Source organism: Meleagris gallopavo, chromosome 26 (assembly GCF_905368555.1).
Source record: "Meleagris gallopavo chromosome 26, MGAL_WU_HG_1.1, whole genome shotgun sequence".
Taxonomy (NCBI): Eukaryota; Metazoa; Chordata; class Aves; order Galliformes; family Phasianidae; genus Meleagris; species Meleagris gallopavo.
The window spans coordinates 2,958,314-2,979,677 of record NC_139429.1 but is presented as its reverse complement, the minus strand read 5'-3'; the positions used below and the strand labels follow the sequence as shown (position 1 = coordinate 2,979,677).

At 46.8% G+C, this 21,364-nt stretch overlaps 1 protein-coding gene across 24 annotated transcripts in view; it reads left to right on the top strand.

The window, feature by feature from the left end:
- GRAMD1B (GRAM domain containing 1B) overlaps positions 1-21,364 on the top strand; it is a 111,092-nt gene that overhangs the window by 77,613 nt on the left and 12,115 nt on the right. For 17 of the 24 annotated variants that reach the window (XR_014879710.1, XM_085209382.1, XM_085209383.1 and 14 more), the window contains 10 exons: positions 5,117-5,137; positions 13,359-13,461; positions 14,337-14,440; positions 14,596-14,691; positions 15,189-15,269; positions 17,122-17,237; positions 17,659-17,872; positions 18,530-18,719; positions 19,066-19,209; positions 20,098-20,216. Coding sequence is in view for 23 of the 24 variants with exons in the window: in XM_085209382.1 (XP_085065508.1) it covers positions 5,117-5,137; positions 13,359-13,461; positions 14,337-14,440; positions 14,596-14,691; positions 15,189-15,269; positions 17,122-17,237; positions 17,659-17,872; positions 18,530-18,719; positions 19,066-19,209; positions 20,098-20,216 (1,188 nt within the window). In the remaining variant the exon portion in view is untranslated. Of the gene's footprint in view, positions 1-5,116; positions 5,138-10,872; positions 11,768-13,358; positions 13,462-14,336; positions 14,441-14,595; positions 14,692-15,188; positions 15,270-17,121; positions 17,238-17,658; positions 17,873-18,529; positions 18,720-19,065; positions 19,210-20,097; positions 20,217-21,364 lie in introns of those variants that run through there. The other 7 variants (XM_010723641.4, XM_085209378.1, XM_085209379.1 and 4 more) reach the window with 5 other exon arrangements.

Sequence of the window (21,364 nt, the reverse complement as noted above, 5' to 3'; positions counted from 1 at the left end):
TCAGCAAGAGCTCACCCCGATGCCTGTAGCTGAGAAGCTGGTTTCAATTATATCACTGGGATCTCATTAATATTTGCTCACATGGTGTGAAACTGGCCTGTTTCCCCACACTCCTTCAATTACTTCCAAGAAATTTTAGGCTTTAAGATTTGTTTTCCCTCTCCCTTAAAACGAGTTGGTCTTTACAGGGAGAGATCCTCTGGCTTTGGTAGGCTGAACCGTACCATAATCCATCCTCTTTCCTCTCTTCTTTATGCCTTTTGGAAACAGGAGTTGATCTCCCTAACTTAACTGTTGTGTTTTTTGTTTTTTTTTTTTTAAATGATGGAGAGTTGATTTGAGGCCATTGATCTCAGTTTACTGACCTTGCATGTTTTTCTGTGTGATGTAAATATTAAAGATCAGTGATTTCAAATGAACCCAGCTTGAACCTGGTAGAACAGACTCGTCCCAAATGAATTGTGAGAATTCATGGGCTCGCTCTGAAAGGTAATAAGTAGAAAATCCCTCTGTGGGTGCTTGGATTGGAGATAAGCTCATCTGAGATGTGATCTCAAATCTCACTGCTACCCTCAGAAGAGTGTAAAAATCAGAAACGCTGTTGGGATGCTTATTGGACAAAGTGTCAGGCTGTTGGCATTTCTACATGTGAATGCAAGTGAAGTTAAAATCAGAATGGCTTGGATGGCTTCATAATCTGCCAAATCTGTCTTGGCTTTTCCCCAGCTGATACCTTGGATTCAATTCTAGGCAAGCTCCTAGTAAGCAGTGAAGTTTACAGTACTATTTACTGTTTTTCCTTGGTCAGAATGCCCCTTGTAGCCAGCCCTGTCTTGCATGATTGCTGGTGGCTGCTGGGAACTTCATGTTTTTCTTTAGACAGGTTGTCTTTTGCATGGTGACTGTAGCTTGGGTGCTACTAAAAAGGACTGTGGGCCTAAGATCTGAAGTGAGATGTGACACCAGTTCTATGGAAGACACAGGTGTGGAGTGGCAGAGCCCTGCAGGGCTTGCTGGTGAGTAGAGGCACGTGGGCAGGCTGGCTGGGCTGGAGGTGCTCAGCCAAGCACAGGAGAGGTGGGAAGAGCCTTGGTAGGGAGTGATGCGTGCAGAGTGTTTGTATTGCTGCTGTGATAAGCTTGCAGAGAGAAAAAATGCTTTGTTATATCTAGAGAAACAAAAGGAAGATGGAGCCGAGGTGAGTGCTGGTGCATGGAAAGCAGATGCAGAGAAGGGGGTCCTGGGCTCTGCCAGCCTGAATCAAAGCTCCTGACCCGACCCCCCTCCCCAGCCAGAATCTCACCCCCTGCTCCACAAAACAGCTCTTTTTGGTATGAGAGAATCAGGTGCAGTGAGCTCCCTGTCTCTCCCCCCACATGACAAAGATAACTGTTTAAGATGGGGAAAGGCTGGGAACAAAGAAAGGAGGGGCACACATGGTAAAATCTCAGTCTCTTCTCTCCCCACCCATCTTCTGCAAGAAGAACAGTTTGATTTTCCAACCTGTCTCGCTGATGAAATGAAACAGCTTGAGCCCATGAGTTTGATGCTGTGTTTATACAACCGCTGACAGATCCGCTTGAAGTCCCTTGCCCTCTTTTGTCTGTTGCGCTGATCGTCGTGCTGCAGTGCTGCCATCAGAGGGAGCGCTGCACCAGGAGTTTTTAAGCACTGGATTGCATCTGTAAGAGGCCTTTCCTGGAGCTGATTTCCCTTGCCACCCACCACCTTGGCACGGACCAGATGATTTGTAAGCCTGTCTCAGCCTTAGGCGAACACTGCTGCTCCTGAAACAGCTTTCTGGGCTCAAGGAATGAAGGGATTTTGCTTGCTGCCAACAGAGGGATAACGTATTTTTAACTCTTTCGCTCTTGCACAAAGAAAAAAGTGATTTCATCTCTGTTGCAAATCTTTCAATATTCTTCCTACTGCCTATACCTAATAGCAATGCAGACTCAGAAGACTGTAGAGCTGTTTAGGTGGGGAGGGGTTCTCTGAAGCTCTCTGGTCCAAAATCCTGTTCAAAATGGGATTGATTTGGTTAGACTGAATTGCCCAGAGACTTCTCTGCATTTTGGATGGAGATATCACAGCCTTGCTGGTCCCTGCTCCAGTGCTTAACCACTCTTGCTGTGAACAGGCTTTATCCAAGTAGAATTTCCCCTACTGCAGCATATAACTGTTGCACCTTGTCCTTTTAGTGTCAGTTTTGAGAAGAGTTTGGCTGTGTCTTCCCATTTGATCCTCCTACTGGCTGGCACAATCCTCCTTTAGGTATTCTGCTCATTTTGAACAGAGGTGAGGAGTCTGAGAATAAAGTGCATCAATTTATTTGAGATAATAGGGATGCAGAAGAGAGGTGAATAGTGTAGATCTGGAGGTATGCAGACCAGGAGAAAGGGCTGTGGAATATATTCAGAGTTCTGTGCCCTCATCTTGTCTCTGTGTCCCTATTTCCCTGGTTATAAAATGGATTTAGTAATGTATCTATAGCCCACGGCATGTCATTCACTTGGCAGAATGTTTCTGTTCCTCTGGAAGCAGAAGTATGTAGGAGGGATTGTGATCCTGCTCCCAGTAGTGCTAAAAGATGGAAACTTCTGTTGGCTTCAAGCTAGCAAGCCAAACTTCATTCATGTGATCCACCGCTTCCCATCTGCATTGTAAAGCTGTAACTTTCCAAGCGAATGTAAATTGTAAAGCGAACTTTCCAACCTATGGAGATTCAGGGGCAGCCTTACAGTCGTTAGAGGCTCATAAATCCCCCATTTTTCTCAACTTCTCCAAAGTTCTTCCTGGTTACAGCCACCATGTAACTCTGCGTTCTGCTGTCAGCTCCCACAGCATCACCTCTGCAAACCAGTGACATCTTTTCCACTTTTGTGTGCAGCTCCCTTCCCCCCTTCCTGCTTTATTTTATTTTTTCTGTTCTAATGCTTATGGTTTCTTTTTCCAGTATGACAGACTTAACCTGCTCAAAGTAAGAATATGTTTTTCCTTTTTCACCCCCCTCTGCTGTACTGTCTCTTGATTTTCACAGTTTGCAGCCCTCTACGTTCTGACACTCAGTGATATACCTTTTTTCTTTTTAAAGTTGAATGCAGTTGAAGTTGGATTTAAGAAGTCAGATTATCACAGAACCTTAGTTTTGCTTTTCTATGGACTCTCTGTAATCTGTTACGTGTAAAATGTAGATGACAGGAAGAAGGAACCTCCTCACATTTAGAAAACTTGAAGCAAAAGATGAGGCTTGGGTATCCACCTAAAGGTGTGGAAGAGGGAAGATGCTGCAGAGAAGCCATCACTGGAGGGACTTTTCCTTGTCCCCCTGCAGAGAAGGACAACTTCAGCTGGACAGTTCATAAATGGAGGGCATGGCCAAGTGTGGGGAAGTGTAGCAAGCAAGAGAAGATTCCTCTGGTTAGTTAGTGAGCCTTAGAGTGTATTCCGCTCCTTTCCCCTGGGTTTGGAGAGAGGCCTGAGGAGTGTTGCTCTTTCAAGTATCAAATTGTTGTGGTTTCTTTTGTGACACATTCTCTGTTACTGTGGGGATTTTCATTGGAGATCAGTGCAGTAAACAAGATGACTTCCCAACTGGCCAAAATGCCTGAGGTGGCAAGCAATCCTTGGGAAGGGTTGGCTGCCAGCTGGGCGTGGGATCCAGGTGCTGGGGAGGTTAACTGGGTGCAGCGGTGTACAGGAAGCACAGGAAACTGTGAGCAGGGAGGAGAGCAATGTAGGCGAAGCATGTCTTCATAGTAATCTCTGGTCCAATCTGTGCTCATTAACTCTCTGTGCTTACTTTCTTATGGTAAAACATGATGAATGTCATTGCTCCTGCTTTGGGCTGACCCAGCACAGCTAATTTCTGTGTTTCTGGCAGTAGGAACTTAGCTCTCTGAGTGAAACTTTCCCAAACTCCCTTAAAAGTCTGAGATGAGTTTGTTTGCCTTTGTATTTTAGCTTGGACGGGGTATAAAACTGAAAAATACTCCCAGTCCAAAGTCAGAAGCGAGATGTCTTCAAAGAAAGAAGTGCAGTAAGACGTTGCTTCTGTCTTTGTCCATTAAGCAGAACTCGGCCGGGTGCCCTGCAGGTGTGTGGCTGTGGAGGTTGGAGGAAGGGACAGGCTGAGCTGTGGGGCTGCTGGCACTTGCAGTGCTGATGCTGTGCCCCATGGCTCAGCTCTGCTAATGGTGTAAGGCTGTGGTGCCCCATGCTTTGCTGTTCTGGGGTAAATCCGCCCCAGCCGTGGGGATGCTTCTGCTCTGTGTCCTGACATTGGAAAGCCAGCTTTGCTCGAATGGGAGTGTGAGGCTCGTTTCTTCCTCCCTCTGTGCTGAAAAATCACACCTCTGGCTAAAAATGGCCAAAAGTGACTTTCCAAGCTGAGTGAGCCTTTCCAGATGCTCCAGTGTGACTTGTGGCCTGTCCTGAAACCATCTGAAATGCAAATAAGAGCAACAATGTACGTGTGCAGATGATGCAAAACACTAAGTGCTAAAATTTTGCAAATAAGTCTCTTTTTTTTTTTTCTTCTGTTCAGCTTTTCTATTGCTTTCCTCTAGCAATGTTCTTGTCTCTGTATGTGTCTCCCTTTTAAAATTTAAAATACTACTGAAAGTGTTGGCTGATGGCTACTGTGAGTAAAATGGTCTCCCTGCATTCCAAGAATTCTCCAAGGGTTGTTGTTTTTGTTGCAAATCAATGTGATTTTCCCAACCTAGGCAGCAGGCCTGGAAAATAAAGCCTTGAACAGAGATGTGTGGCAGTGATTATGATGAGCTCTTCCGTTGCTGGTGGGCGCTGCTGTTCTGCAAAAGGGATTGCAGCATGTGTGCAGGTTTGCGTGCGTGTGTGTGCATGTGGACATGCACACATTAGCCTGACCTGTTTCCTATTGTAGATTCTTGCTCCTGGATTTGATCTTTGTTTCTGTAACTGGAAATAGCTGTGTTAGACCATGCTGTGAAATTCACCAGAATCTCCTGTTTAATCTCGCTTTCACTTCGCTAATTATGCAAACCAGATTGGACCTACTTTCTCTGTCCGTCTTTCTTTTTGATCCTAAGATCTCTGTGCTAACTAATCCTTCTCTTTTATTTTGTCCTTACAGAAAAGCCAGAGTTGGTATAATGTAAGTACTCCTGTTTCTCTTGTCCCTGTGTGTAAGTGGGCTGGGTGCTTGGGTGGGGGAGAAGGTGCAAAGGGGCTTTGCAGTGGCAGTGGGGCTTACTGACCATTTCTGAAAAGATGGAAATGGCTCAGAACTGGCAAAGGACACCTGACATCCTAAGGGAAAGGGTGCCAGAGACAAGGAGCAAAAGCTTCGTCCTTCCAGTCACTCTTCTGATGTTCTCTACATCCTGTACCTTCCAGTTCGCTGTCAAATGGTCTTGATGTGGTGACAAGCAGAGCTGCCACTGTGCAAACCCTTTGCATCTCGGGGTGGAGCGGGGCAAGAGAGGAATTACTTTCTGTTGATCTCACAGAAAAGCAAAGATGGTTTATCTTCTGCTTCTGCTTCAATCTTATTTTTGTTCTGCGAGCATGAGTAGCAGTGTTGTAGGCACATAGCTGGTGGTTTGCACATTCCCATAGTCGGTCACCTTTGCATGGTTGAACCCTACCCTCAGGCTCTTCAGGGCAGCTATCAGCAGCACAGTGCCTTTGCAGCAAAATGCAGCAGTCACTCCATGTTCTGCAGCATCCCCACCTTCCAGCAGCATGAGACAGGAGAACCAGGGCTTTTAGCTGCTATGACGTGCTCAGATCTGACACAGGCACAAGGGGCAGACTTCAAATAACCAGCACCAGGATTTTTCACTTTCTCTGCCTTGTCTGAATGTCCTTTGTGTGGCTGGTTAGGTATCATGCTGTGTAGTTGTGGCACCTTGTGTCCTGGCTGGGAAGCACTATGGCAGGAGGCTGAGGTCCTGTCAGCATTAACAGCTGGTTTGTCTGGGGTCGTGGGTCTAAGTCACTGGACAGGCACGTCAGAGTGGGGCTCCTGATGGAGCATGCTCTTTGCTACCAGCGAAGGAGAAGGTGCTTTTTTGTTTTTCTCTTCTTTTTGCGCCCTACTCCTTTTGCTTCAGTAATAACTAAGTGATAAGTCTGCTATGTCTTTTGGGTGAAATCCTATTTGCTGATTATTCCAAGTGTTAACTGTATCTGGTTTGATGTAGGAATTCTTTGTGCTCTTGGTAGGAAGTGGGCAGGCCTCCCTCAAAAAGAGAAGGAAATTTAGTAGGGAGGGCTGCAGTGGCGGAGGGAGATGTGTCAACAGAGAACAGCTGTCCTCTTGGCAGCAACATCCCTGCAAACTCCTTTTGCTCGAAAGAAGAGCCAAGATGGATAATCAGATTGCAAGGTAGAGAGCAGCACAGACAAGCAAGAGTTGACCTCAGAAACAGATAGTGGCATGGAGACAATAGCATGAAGAGAGGAGGATAAAAACAGGAGAGCAGGTTGGCAGAGAATTTCCAGTCAGAGGCAGCTGGGGCATGTAGGCAGCCCAGCCAGGCTCATGGAGGCCATGGCCATGGCTCAAGGTGACTTCTGCTGTTGCACAAGAGCTGAGTCAGGCTGTAGCTGCTGAGATGCACATCCTGCTGCACGATGCTTTGCTGTGGTCTGCTTCTGTGGGTCTCTTGTGTTCCTGTGTCCTCTCTATCTTATCTTTCTGTTCTCTTGTTTTTCCTCCATATATTTTCAGCATGAGAGACAGTACATCCGGAGAGTAAGCACTGGCTGCATATTTTGTGGTTCGCCCCACAATTATTTTCCTTTAGAAAACAAAACATGTTCTAGTGAGTAGAGACGTTCTGGCCAGATAAAAGCAGCAATGTGGAGACGCAGATGGGCTGCAAACTCCAGGAAGGCATTAAATCCTATTGGCAGTATTAATATTAAAAATTTGCTAATGTTTCTCCTCGATAGAGTTTCTTTTCTTTGCCAGCTTCTTCCCAGCAGGATTTTTCTGGCACTTGGACCAGTCTGATTCCTCTGTTTATTTTCCATACTGAGAGCAGCTCTAGAAATGAACCTGTAGAGGCAACCCCATTGTGAAGCCTTGACGTTTCATTTATCTCACTTGCCCTTGCTTTCATTGTACAAGAAGTTCTCTGTGCTTGCAGCAAACACTCTGCCTTCCGTGTGTCACTTTGGTGGCCCTGGGTGCCAGACCAAAGTTACAGACCCTGCCTCAAAGAGCACACGGCCCTCAGAGCTCCCCAGAGCATCAGTGGTCAGAATGCCAGCTTCAGTTTTTGCTGCTTTTAACTGGTCTTTTTGTCTTTGTAGCACCATGCCCCTGTTTGCCAACTGGAAGCTTTCCTTTTCTCTCTCCCAGATTCCTTTTTGTCTACTTTTTCCTTAATATGTTACCAATTTTTCTGCCCTTGCGTGTTCTCCTCTTGATCCTAGCAGTGCTTTTTGGGATTGGCATCCCTACCAGACTGACAAGTGGGAGAAAGGGAGTGAACCAAGCTCATGGGTTGATGTGGCAAGAGACCTGTCCTTCTGTGCTCTTGGTGCTTTCTCTTCTTTGCTCTCCAGAGATGAGTACAAGCTGGTCAGGGTCACTGTGAGATTTTAGAAAAGGAACACCCGAATGAATGCACTCAACTTCAATGGGTTTGCTTTGTGTTTGTGCCCTTACGGTGGAAAAGCAAACATCTCTGGGCTGGCTGAGCTGTGGCAAGGAAACGTCCCTGAGGTGTTTCTCATACCTTTGGTGGGGAGTGTCAGACATGGAGCCCCTGGCCTGGAGGAACTGCTTTCGTGCAGACTGCAGCTCATTGGCAGTGCCTCACCCATCTGTGCTCATCCATCAGGACGCAGTTTGAGTCATCTGCGTGCTGAGTTATCATTGATTGGTTTATTACTCTTAAGAGAGTTTTTAAATTTGTTTTTAAGGAAAAAACAGAGCTCCCAAACAAGTTTTCTCTGTAATTTTGTTTACTGAAACAGAGATGTGACTTATTCTGCAGACCCGACGTGCTTAGCAGTGGGGAGTTCATGTCCCTCTTCCCTGGTTACATGGAGGAGGAGGCTGTGCTAACAGTGTGGGATGCAGGAGCTCCACAAGTCACCAGAAGGAATCATTCCCTCAGCAGAAGTCCTTAAAATCAGAGGCAAATTGGAGACGTTTTGTTGACAGAGAAAATAGTCATCTCCTTTGTCCTTCTCTTGCTGGGCTTTGGGGGAGGAGGAGCACGTGGGTCTCATGTCTGCCTCTCCGTAGCAGAAGTTGCTTCTGTAAGTTCCCGTCTCTGCTCCCAGATCTGGGGGCTGCTGCGTGCCAGGAGAGTTAGCAGAGAACATTCCCAGAAAAGAGCATGAGATGACTGTGAAAGTTAAACAGTTGACACTGGGGAAGATGGAAGATTTGTATATATGTGTCCATGAGGTTTTTTCGCAGTTTAATGTTTAGAACTCAAGGTCAGCCCTAGTCTGTACTCCTTTCTTTTGTGTTTATCTATGTCTACTTCCAGCCCTTTCACCTGCCTGCTCTTTTGCAACCGGGCTTGCGTTTTTGCCTTCTTACAGCTTCTCCCTGTAACTGACCTGAGTCTCACTCTCTCCACCCATGTGCAGGACCATCCCAGAGCGCTGAGTGGGAAAATTACAGTGTGAAGACATTAACTGCCTCTTTTAGCTGTTCTTAAATAGTAAGTCTGAAAAGTTGTCTTTGGGAGAGCACAGTCTGCACTGAGGACTGCAACAAGCAGGGACACGAGGGAGGCAGGAGGAGTGGCAGCAGGAGAAGCAGCTGAACAGAGGGACAGGCCTCAGTGTGGTCTTGTAAAGAGCTGACCTTTCTGGGACTGTGCAGTCTGTCTGTAACTACGTCAGATGATCACTGGACTGAACACAGTATGAAATCAGCCTTTGGTGGACTTGGTGTGCTGACTTCTTTAAAGCAGCGCCCTGTTGGAGGCCTTGTAGATACCAGAGTGAAGGGGAATTCTCAGCTGCTGGAAAGAAAAGTAAGCACTATTTTAGGTAAGACATCAGAAAAGGCCACCCAGCAGGTGGAAGCCTGAGTCTGACCAGAAACAGTGATCTTATCAGCAGGATTTAGTGCAGAAATCCAGGCCTGATGGTGAGAGAGTTAGTGAGGTGCTGTCTGTCAGTGCTGTCAGCTTCTGGGTTCCATAACCGTGTGTCCAGCTGTTCCTGGAGCACTGCTAACTCACTGTCCTTCAGGTGTTTTTGCAGGCCATTCCCTTCAGCCTTGATATGATGTTAGGTATTTTGATCACTGGGCCCAGCATGGCTGCTGTGGCGTAGTGGCACTGAGTTGGAATGAATTTCTGGTGTGAGCTTATGGGGTGATAGATTCAAACTCACTTCTTAACCACGAGCTGCCAGCGTTACTCTGAAGCTTCTCCCTGTGTTGTTCAATCACTTTTAAAAGAAAAGAAGAAGAAAAAGAAGAAAAAAGACCTCAGAGAGCAGACCAGATTGAGAAGAAAAACTGTGGGACAGGTGGTCAGTTTCCCTGCTGGCATTCATCAGCACATCAGCCCTGCTGTCTCTGGCATTGGAACTCTCTCACAGGCGCACTGTGTATCCTGGCCTTTCCAGTCGTGTTTCTGTTCTGTCAAGAAGCAATTGTAAATCTTCCTTAAATGTTAGGTGCAAATCCATCAGTCATGCAGATCAGTGAAGGTTTTCCTTTCCCCTTTTCTCCCTGCCTCATGCCACCTCTCCCCTGACCCACCTGCTTTCTGTGCCACGTGCTGCACCAAGACCATTTCTTTTTCAGTTCTTGCACTGTCAAACTTCCCTGTGCTGTCCCATCCCCCATCAGTTTCTGCTTTAGATTTCCCACGTATTTCTCAGTGTATTATCAGCAAGATGTGACCCTGGGCGCCCCGTTCTCCCCTTTCCTCCCCTGAGCCTCCTCTCCACCCTTCGCAGTGCCATCCTGTCCCGTCTCTTTCTGTTTGCAGAAGAGTTAATGTTTGCTGTCCCCACCTCCGGGTTAGCTCATCCGATCACTGGTGCCATTCAGATCTGGCACGGGGATGGTGGGTGTGTAATCTGAGGGGTTTGCTAGAAGTAATCCCATGAGTCGTTTGCAGCAAGAAGGGACATCCAGTACAACAAAGCAAATAGCTCATGGTTGTCTGCAATGCTGATACATCATCCTCTTTAGGCTGCAGAAATCACTTTGCTCTCTCTGTGTCTTGGGGTGATTGATGGATGTGCCCTTCTAACGGTGACAGGCCCCAGCAGTGCTTCTGTGATGCACCCAAGCACCTTGGTGCTTCTCCCTGTCCATGGGCAGCCTACACTTGCTGGCCCTGCAGTGAAACTGTGGCTTTCCAGTGGTTTGTTAGTTTGCTTGGAGACAGCTGTGTGCACAGGTTATTTGGAAGAATGAGGCTGTTTCTACATTATTCTTGTCTCTTGCTTCCACAGACAGCATTGCAGTTGAGCAGTGCCGGTGTGGACTTTTCCTTTGTGTTTCTGTGTCTGAGTGAAGAGATGGACAGGGTGCAGATGAGGGGCAGAGGGATACAGGGAGCTGTACTCCAGCAGTCCTTCTGAGACCTGCAGGGAGTTCATTGCTGGTGCCCGAAGGAGCTCTTGCTCTTTCCAAAATTCTTCCCCACTCATTCCCAAAGTGACCCAACTGATGAAGTGACACCAAATCACACCTGTGCTTTTGGAGGGGCTCAGAAATACGTGCAGGAGTAGCTGAGCCCTGAAGTCCTAACTGTGTGGATCTCAGATGGCTGATTTCATCATGACTATGTTCTGCAGGCTGGTCTTTCCTTACCCCGGCCCCCCTGACCCCCCCCACGCCTCCCCCAGCACGCTCTGTCCAGCAACTTTCCATTACAGGAAACATCTGCTGGGAGGCAGGGCCGAGCCTGGGTTACTGCAGGGCATTGGCCCACAGAATCACCCAGCCACAGTAACTTAAAGCATGTGCGAATGGTTTCGGTATCTCCACACCCGCTCCTTCCTACAGAAACCTCAGCAGAGGCTGAAGCTGCTTTTCAGACCAGAGAGGGACAGGAGAGGAGAGCCTGCGGAGAGCACTGAAGGATAACTGCTTTTCTGGTTTCAAAGGGGAAAAAAAACAACCAACCAGCTGAAGTCTCTGAGCTGCTGACCGTCCTGTTTAGTCCTGGAACTGCAGCTAGATCTGTGAATACTGCTGGGCTGGCAGGGTGCTGGCAATTGGAACTATTTTAGTTACCAGCTCTGGCAGTGCTGGCCATCGGGGCTGGCTCTTAGGCTGCAGACAACGCATTGCACAGAGCTGCTCGGGCTGTCGGCATATTTACAGCCCTTCTCAGAGGATACCCCCAGCAACAAGTTGGGAAGACTGGAAGAGAGGAGCTCAAACATCGCCTGCCAGCACACTTATCCTCATGAGCCTCTTTTTTGAAGTCTTCTGGAGGAGGAGTCCTCTGTCAGTTCTGCAGAGGCCGCTGGGCAGATGACCTGAATGTGAGGAGGAAAGCAGGGGAAGGCACGTAAACTCCTGCCAAACTGCTGAATCTCTTTCGACATTGAATCTAAACAAGAAGTGGTGACAGCAGGAACAGGAAAAGCAGAGTTTGACTGAGAACACGGGGAGCTGTGCAAGTGCTGAGGGAGTACCATGGATTTCTTGCTGGATTGCGGGGCTCTCTGGCATCCCATACTGGATCAAGAACTCCCATATCTGCAGTGGGACCTGGAGGGGCTTGCCGACTTACCCCAGGAGGTTCTCTGCAATGGATCAGATGGAATTCCAGCTGTGAGTGTCTCTAAACTGAAGTGTTTGTAACAGAAGTTCTGCTAAGCAGAAGTGTCTACAGGCTTTGGACAGGTCAGAACATCCCAGACAGTGGGAGAGGGAGTGGAGCACCCCTCCATATGGAGACCCTACTGCTAAGTCTGGTTGCTATAATGCAATGAACCCAAAGCTCAGGCCTGATTATAGTCTTTCTCCCACCTCCTTTGCACATCCTCTTTGCTGGTCCCAGGAAATCTTGGGTTTGAGCTCTTGGTGGAGCCCATCTCTGTCCAAGGTCTTTTCCAGACACTAAGGCTAGAAGTTTGGTGAGTGAAATGGTATTTCTGTCAATTGCTGGTTTGTAGGTTTTATTCGAAAGTAAGGCCTGCCTTTGGGCCCACAGGGCCAGAGCATGTATTTGAAGTACTAAGATAATGTTAAAACAGTACTGTTTCTAGTTCATTGAATTGGTGTGTGGAGGAGGGTATGTTGTTTATGAGTGGGATTCTGTGCTTCTGTCTTGGCTTTGACAGCATTTGATGGTTTTGAGAGGGTAGTGCTAAGCAATCTTTGTATTTCCTCCACCCCTATGTGTGCCCTCTTTCCCCCTTTTCTCAAACAGAATCTTCTATAATCAGACTGATTTGGGGGAGCCCTCAGATGTGTGCCCACCATTCTGCATTGGGAGGGTTGTATTTTGCAGCTAGAGGAGGTAGGAAAGGATTGTTGAGAGGAAGGGAGGGTACCCCAGGTTGCTCTGCCATCCCTATGTTTATGGGATAAAGCATGAGAGATTCGATGAGATACTCAGACCTCCTGAAATTGCATTTGCCTCTATTTAAATCAGCTCTGCCTGCAGAAGATGTTCTGGCTATTCTGAGCTGCTGTCAGCGTGTGCATGGCATTAGGAGGTGGTCTTTGGGTAGAGTTGTAGGTCCAGGGACAGAGTTGCATTAAAGTTCAGTAAAGACCAGAAAGAAGCCAGCTCCTGATTTCTCCATAGCCAGCAGCACGGCCTCCTCTGATGCCTTCTATGAGGTCTGCAGAATAAGTGAAAAACATGGTTGAGTTCCCACACAAACCTCTTCTGCAACCACGTTCCCTCTCTGCCAGCAGGTAGCGGTGGGTTCGCTGGCTGCCAGGTGAAGCACTTGATGGGGAGGGGAAAGGGAATGACTACGTTACTCTGGAGCTGTCACTCAAGCTCCTGTGTCAGGGCTGCAGCTGTGCTTAAGTTCCTATTGTCTGGGGTTGCTATGCTGTTTATGGGATTGGTAGCTAGTTGATGCATTGCAAACTGAGCACGTATTGTACCTTGGACAGTGTATGATGGCAGGAAAAGAGATTTTCCCTGCAGTCACAGCTCCCATGCAATTCTGCATTGCAGACAAAGTATAGACCTTCTGTGCTGTACTTACTCTTCCAAGTCAGGTCCTCCTCTTCCTCTCACTTGATACAATGATTCCCACATCCTCCCATCTGTGTGTCTGCTGTGATGGGAGCTCCTGGCCTCATGCTTTGTAAGTGCATCTGATCCCCCTTCTCCTTATCAAGGTGTTCCTGTTTTCCCACTCCATTTCTCCATACTCATGCCTGCCCCTCTCTTTAACAGGCGCTCTGTTATTTGCAGGTATTGAGTCCGACCTACAAACAACGGAATGAAGATTTCAGGAAACTCTTCAAACATCTTCCTGACACGGAGCGCCTCATCGTAGGTAAGGACAATCCCTTTGTGCAGGCCTGTGGTTTTAGGAGTAAAGCAGCACATGTACATGCAGCATTTCCCTCTCCTAAAAGGCTGCCATCAGGGAGCAAGCCTGTTGTCTCGTGTCCACAGGCAATTCCCTCTCCTCACTCTTTCCAATGGATGTCATTTGTTTGGCTCAGGGAAAGCAAAGCTGGTTGTTATCGGCTACAGTGTTGTCTCGTTATGATTTGAGGAGCATGTTCTCCCCCATAGTGCTCCCCAAATCTCACTGTTAGTGTCTGAGCTCTTTCCTCCATTCGTCAGGGTTGCGTGTCTCAATGTGCACACTGCTGAACTTCCCTTTTTTTTTGAACTCCTTTGTACATCTCCAGTGCTCCCAACTCTCACACCACTGCCTTCCCTAAATACATTTAGGCTGTGGTTCTGCAGTTGATTAGTGACTGTCCGCTGCATCGCGTCTGTTCTTTTATCTTATGTAACTGATGATCTCATACCATGTCTCATACTGCTCAAATATGCACGTACTAGCAGAGGACTAGAAATTGTTTAGGAGGCTTAAACTGGGGGCGAAACAAGCAGTGACACTAGAAGGTGAGAAGGAAAACCCAGGTTAAAATTTAGAAATACTTCATAAAATGCTACCAAATGGCCAGCTAATGGGGCAAGGTAGTGTGTCACTAAGAGAGATTGTCTGTGGCATGCTGCAATTGCAACCCAATGGACAGAGCAGCAGCTGTGGTCCAGCTCCTTCTGGCTTTGCGTTGACTTTCTGCAGAATTACGTTGAGTAACTTCCCTTGGTGCTGCTGCTTATCCTCACATTTAGGCTGTCCTGCCTCCTCATCTCGATGCTCCTTAATTATCATCTGTTGTTCACCTGCAGATTACTCATGTGCGCTACAAAGAGACATTCTCCTGCAGGGCCGCCTCTACCTCTCTGAAAACTGGATCTGCTTTTACAGCAACATCTTCCGCTGGGAGACGCTGGTAAGGCTCCCTGTCTGGCACACTGAGCATGTGTTTTATGTCAGTATATTTGCTGACAACTTTAAAAGCACTTCTTCCGTCGTCCTTCTCACCAGTGTGTCTCATTACCTGCTTTCTTTTTCTGCCTTCCCCTTTCTGCATGGCCCTGACTGTAGCTGACAGTTCGCTTGAAGGATATCTGCTCGATGACCAAGGAAAAAACAGCACGGCTCATTCCTAATGCCATCCAAGTTTGCACTGACACTGAAAAGGTACCTCCTGGAAGCCTCCACCTCTGGGGCCGCAATTTCTGGGTGTCACGGGTAGGGGAATGGAGTTAGCACCACCTCCACGGGAGCTTCTTGAATGGAAAGGACTGCTGGTGGTTCATGGGGCATGGGAGAAGGCACAAATGGAAAAGGGCTGGGTGCAGAGCTTCTGCAGACCTTGGGCTTCAGCTGAGTCTGGAATTCATGTATGTAGCTCGTATATGGAGTGTTGTGGAAGTAGAGCTGCGTTATACAGTATTCCTTAGCTGATGGAGCTCATTCTGTGCTCAGACCAGCTCTGTTGGTCGAGAGGCACTCAGCCATGCCATGCAGGGGCTCTGTGGACTTCTGTCTGTGCCCAAGAACTGAGCAGCAGTGCTGTACGGCTTGCTCAGTCCTCCTGTGCACTGTCTCTGAAAAGTGATCCAAAGAGGTGTTTTTCTTCCTTTCTTTGTGGGCCTTTTCTGAACTGATTTTTCTTTCCATCTCTTCCCATTCAGCACTTTTTTACTTCCTTTGGGGCTCGAGACAGGACGTACATGATGATGTTCAGACTCTGGCAGAATGCTCTCCTTGACAAGGTATTGAGGCCAGCACCTCAGCATTGGGGTGGGATGAAAGGCAGGTGGGGTACTTATGCAGAAGCACAATTCCTGGGACTAATGCGTGTACATAAAAGATGTAATGGCAACAAGCATGTGTGTTTAGATGGAGCAGGGACATTGCTGTGGGTGCAAATATCTCTTTTTGCATGGAATTCTGTCTGCCTACAGGCATGTCTTGCACATGCAGTGGGTGTCTCTCTGACTCTGCTGAGGTGTGGAAGTCTCAGAGAGGAGGTTTTTCAGCTCTGTAATACAAATTACAGCTCAGAAGAAAGCAGTTCAAACTGTAACACAGACAGCTCAGTACACAGACAGTGTTCTTAGTATGTCTGTGCTTCAGAAGTGTAAAGGGCATCCCCAGTTAGAATGAGAATGGAGCGAGGTACATTGAGCAAAGGCTCAGTAGGTTGGATTTTAAAATAAAGTGGGGAAATGCACCTGCTGAGCTAGGGTCACTGTATATACTATATTTGGTCTGAGTATCTGTTCCACTGTCCATTGAGTATTTCTGGCTTTGCTGCATGAGTAAGACTTATGAGCTGATCTTACAGGGTTGCCAGCACTTGGAGATGTTTGGACTTAAGTTCACACTATACTGGAAGGCTGAAGTTATCGTGTACCAGAATGCCCTGTCCTGAGTTGGGGTAGTATCTAGTGTGCAAAGGGATCACTTTGCAATAGGCAGCTTATGTTGCTACCATATGCTGTAATTTAATCAGCCTTTGGAAGTTCATAACAAAATTTAATGCCCTTGGTTTCAAAGTCATAGTGAATGGGAAGTGAGATGTGGAATGATCAAGGCAGGAAACACTTAGAGCTTTATCCCTGTGTAGGATCTGTGCCTAGCAGGAGAGAGAGTGACAGAGCCGAGTGTGGTTTTCTTGACAGGACATGTGAATTATAGAGAGTGCATATGAAAAGAAGGTAAAACAGAATTAGATATTCATTCTGGATAAAAATTTCTCACTTGAGTCTTTTTTGTTATTTTTGATGGCTACTTTTAGGGAACTAGTTTAAAAATTTCCTGCTTTACCATGTACAGTAACTGTGGGAAGAAATTCAAGCCAGCAATTCTGAAAAAGTCCCCTAGGGTTATTTTCCATCATTACCAAGAAATCTTTGTCATTGGTCATACATTTCTCACATGTGAAAATCTGTTTTCTTTCATCCATGTCCTGCATACTTAAATCACGAGTTCAGCCCCATTTCTTGAGCTGCAGAATGCAGTCTCATGGCAATCAGCTGACCTGCATCCCTGAAAAGCTGGACTTTTGTGAATGGTCTTGTCAACTCATTTTCTGTTTTTAACTTGAGATACATATAGGCTTTTCCCAGTAGTAACTTCTCTTGATTTTAAACTGCAGCAGAAAATGTTTCTCCTTGCTGCTCTTTTAGATCGTTTTCCTGGTTTCTGTAGTTTTCAGGTGGTTTTCATTTAAGCAGACTTGGAGGGAAAGAAATCTCCTAATGCACTGGGCTTTGGTATGGCAGGAGACATTATATAGAGCAGAAGAGGTAGGAGATAGGAAGAATGCATGTGGAGGAAAGCACGGTTTTACTGCTTGCATGGTTACATGCACAGCATTGTAGTAGCAGGAAAACACATTACTTGTGCTGTTCTGGGTGTAGCCTCATATTGGGGAAAAAGGGCATCCTAATCCACAGTGCTGTTCACTTCCATTACCTACAACAGGAGTCAAACATGAAGATTGTTTAGACAGGGCTAAATTAGCACTTGGCATTTTGAGTCCCAGTGTAAGTGTGGTGTATTCATTATGGTTAGTCGTTTTGGTTGAAAGTGTACCCTAATCTCTGTTCCCTCTTTTAGCCTCTCTGCCCAAAGGAGCTCTGGCACTTTGTCCATCAGTGTTATGGGAATGAGCTGGGTCTGACCAGCGATGATGAAGATTATGTGCCTCCAGATGATGACTTCAACACAATGGGGTGAGTGAGGGGGAATGGTATCTGTTTGTGATGAAGAAAAGATGGCTTCAGGAGAGCGAAAGTCCTTCAGTATTTCATGTCGAACTGCTGTTTGTCCCTGCTGAGAGGTTTTGGGTTCTGGCCAAATATTTCTGTGGCAGTAGGTGTGCAATGGCTAAAAAGCTGAAAGTGTACCAGTTCCTCCTAGAAACTGGTAGGAGCTGAAATAGTTGCTTCTCCATTTGCTGAGTTAGATGAGTGATCCTGTAAATGTGCCAAAGTGTCCCATTCACTGGGCTAGTCAGCATGTTACGTGGTCAGAAAGTGCTGATGCTTGCCAGTCTGTGTATGAGCACTTGAATAGTTTGGGCTTGATCTCCCCTGCTCTTCCAATCAGACTAGAAACTGCACAGAAATATTCTTACTTGCTCTGTGTGTCCAGTTGTAGCTGTACAGAGAGGTGTAAACATAAAAACCTGTGTTCTCTGTGGCGTCTCAGCTACTGTGAAGAAATTCCTGTGGAAGAGAATGAAGTCAATGACAGCTCCTCAAAAAGCAGCATGGAGGCCAAGCCAGAAGCTAGCCCTCAGCTGCCAAAGAAATCAGTAACTGCCAGCACGCTGACATCCACAGGGAGCAGTGAAGCTCCAGCCTCGGTAAGTGGTCTTCCTCCATTCCAGTGGCATCACTAATCCTTTTTTCTGGGATTTCACTGGCAACCACAGTCCGTGTGACATCATTTAGGAGCTCATGGCATTTGCCTGAGGGGATGTGAGCAAGCTCTGCCTGACCTAAAAGCTGTACATCGGACTCCCAGCAGCAAGGCTGTTTCCCCACTTACAGTTTTAGGTTAAAAGAAATGGAGAATTGGAGATAAAGGAATTAAAATTCTTCCTCTGCCTGCAGTGTGGTGGAAGTGGTGGGCACCTTTGTTGGCACTGTGGCAGAGTGCACCTTCTTTGACTCTAACCTGAACTCAGATTTTCCTAGCTAGTGTAGTACTTGTCTGGAGCACAAAACTTATTGTTTGTGCATTTGTCTGAACAAATGAAAAGCCCTGTGTATATCCCAAGCATGAATTATGTGGTTTTTTTTTTGAGAGGATGTGATCTAATGCACCCATGTGCTTTACAAGTACCATATGGTAACTTTTCACCTCTCCATTATTTAATTTCCAGACACGTAGAGGCCAAATGTTCAAAGGGGTGATAATATATGAATATGAACAATGTGCAGATATAAATCATTTTCAGAAATAATCCCTACTTTCTAGTTGCTGGTCGTGCCCTCACTGTGCTCTGTCCTCGCTGCAGTTTGATGGGGTGCTACCAGAAGAGGAGGAGGCAGTAGCAGAGAGTCCTGTGGAAAAAGATCTTGGCATTGCAAATATCATGGGAGAGAAAATAGAGATCATTGCCCCTGTGAACTCCCCTTCCCTGGACTTCAATGACAATGAAGACATTCCCACTGAGCTCAGCGACTCGTCTGAGACCCATGATGAAGGTATGCAGGGCAGGCCATAATTGTTCTGCTTTTTCTCTGCCTCTTCCAGGGAGGGACTGGGACAGCAAATACTGAATTCGTTTTCTGGACCTTAAGGTCCAGATGCAAAGAATTCTTAGTCTAGACTGCAGGAAGTGAATATGGGGGAGTGGGTATTTGGAAGAATGTCCCTAAAAATTGCCATATAGGTAATTACCCCTCCTGATATTCCTGCTGTTGTCCTGGGATCAGTGGAGAAAAAGGGATAAAAGCAATTCCGTTCTGTGAAACACTGTCCTGTAAAAGCACAGCCTGTGATGCTGGCACAGAGGATCAAGGTGGGGCTTGCCGGCCTGTTTTCCCACAGGTGAAGTCCAGGCGTTTTATGAGGACTTGAACGGCCGTCAGTATGTGAATGAAGTGTTCAACTTCAGCGTGGACAAACTGTATGACTTGCTTTTCACGGACTCCCAGTTCCAGAGGGACTTCATGGAACAGCGCCGGTTCTCTGGTAAGCTGCTGCTGGCAAAGCCCAGCTGCTGATGGGGGCTGTGTTCCCTGTGAGCTGCAGACGTCTGCACAGAAGCAAGGTCTTAGTATGTAGCTCTAGAACACATCCCTTGGAAGCACAGTGTGGCTGATAATAGAAGCATTGGGTAATGCTGTGAGGTCTTTGGGACTGCTGTAATCTGTATTGATGGCAGTCAAAAGCAAGTAGAACCCGCCTTGTTTGTGGCGTTTATTGTCTGTGAGGTTTATTGTCTAAGAGCCATGTGTAAGGTTATGGTTGAATCACATTCTTTATCTGTGTTCTTTTTGCTATCAGTTAAGGCCTGATCCTGTGTTCAAGGCCTACTAATAAAAAAAATAGCTAGCTCCACATCAGACACTGGCACAGACTGATGATGCAAAGGGTGCGTTCCTTGGCATACTGCTGTCCTCCTTTCCCTGTAACTGTAGGATGCAAAAGGAACAACAACTCCAGCCTACCCCTTCTCTCTGCACTGCAGGAGGGGAAAGTATTCCTCACACTTGTGGTTCCTTGTGGGTGTCTAAATCTGAAGCTGTGCTGCAGTGAGGCTCTTTCTGCAGCTGCTCTGCTTAGCCCTCTGACTAGCAGACTTGCAGGACTCTGCAAGCTCAGGGCAGAGCCGCTTGAAGGCAGCTCCAGGCAGAAATATTCCCATCTAATCTTGGGGGAGGATGCGTCTTGTCCCTACAGTGATCACGTTTAGTATAGGAGACCTTTCCTACATACTTACTTGAGCTATAGTGCTTCTGCAGCTGAGCTTTGCAGGGGGAAGGAAATACTCTCCTGAGCTCGGTTATTTGGTTATGCCTTTTCCTGACTTGGCATCCCTTTCAATTACTGTGATGGAATATTGTTTTCTCCTCTCAGATATTATCTTTCACCCCTGGAAGAAGGAAGAAAATGGCAATCAAACCAGAGTGATCTTGTATACCATTACCCTCACCAACCCTCTGGCTCCCAAAACTGCCACTGTCACTGAAACGCAGGTATGTGAAAGTGCAGCGTTGGTGTAATGCTTTGTACAAACAGATCTGTGATTTTCTTTCTTGCCTCAGGCATGCTGCTTTGCACGTTTGCATCCTCCCTATCCATTTTCCTTTACACATTTTTCTTGTATTAACGTGCTACCCAGTATCACTGCAAATGTGAAGAGCTGATCTTAAGCTCGCACTGGTTTGTGCTGCAAGGAAAGGACCATTACATTTCCAGCAAAAGCAGATCTGTTGGTCACCAAGCAGCAGGTTCTAATATCTGTCTGTTGCCTGTTGTGGTGGTTTTTGTGCTTCCAGCACAGGACAGTCACATACTGTCAGCTCATCTGTCTCACAGCTCTCCATAGAGCTATCAGGATTTTTAGTGGTGAGGACAGTTAGATGGCTGTTGTAAAAGGTAAGAAAATAAGAAATGGGAGTATCTGCAGTGCGTTAGAAGAGCTGGGCTACCTATATCCAGTAGGTGCTGTAGCTACAGAGATTAAAAGCCTCCACCCATGTCCAGAGATGTGTTCAAGTGGTCAAAGGTAACAGCTGTAAGTTAGCTTGAGAGAATATTAAGGGAGAATCAATAAAAGATGGGGGTGGCTCACAGTGTGCTTCAGGGAAGGAGAATCCCACCTTGCAAAGGTGGGAAGAAGCGTGCTGTGCAGAAGCAAGGACTGTGTGCAGGGAAGGTAAGAGAAAGGAGAGGACAAGGTGATGGGCAAAGGCACACTTCCAGGCAAGCAAGGACATGGGTTATTTTATTCTGAATGTGGTGCCAACCACAGAGGTGCACTTTACTGTGTCCTCACCGCAGAGGTAAGTGGGAAGAGTCTGTAAGAAAAGCCACAGTTTTATTATGGGTCTTCAGTTACTGTGTCTGTTCCCCCTTGAGGTCTTTTTGGAGACAAATAAAGAAGCAGATCAGAAACAGTTAAACAAACTGACTGATGTGTTCTTACAGTGTTCAGATTTGAAGGACCTCAAAAAGGACCTGCTCAAAGCAGGGTCAACTCTCCTTTTAGATCAGGTTGCTACCTGAAAAGCTGGATATTCGTTCAGTGAGAAGAGATAATAACTGCAGAGGTCCCTCAGAATTGGTCCTCATGTGGCAGAGAACCGTGTATCTGATGCAAAATGCTGGATGGGGCTTGGGC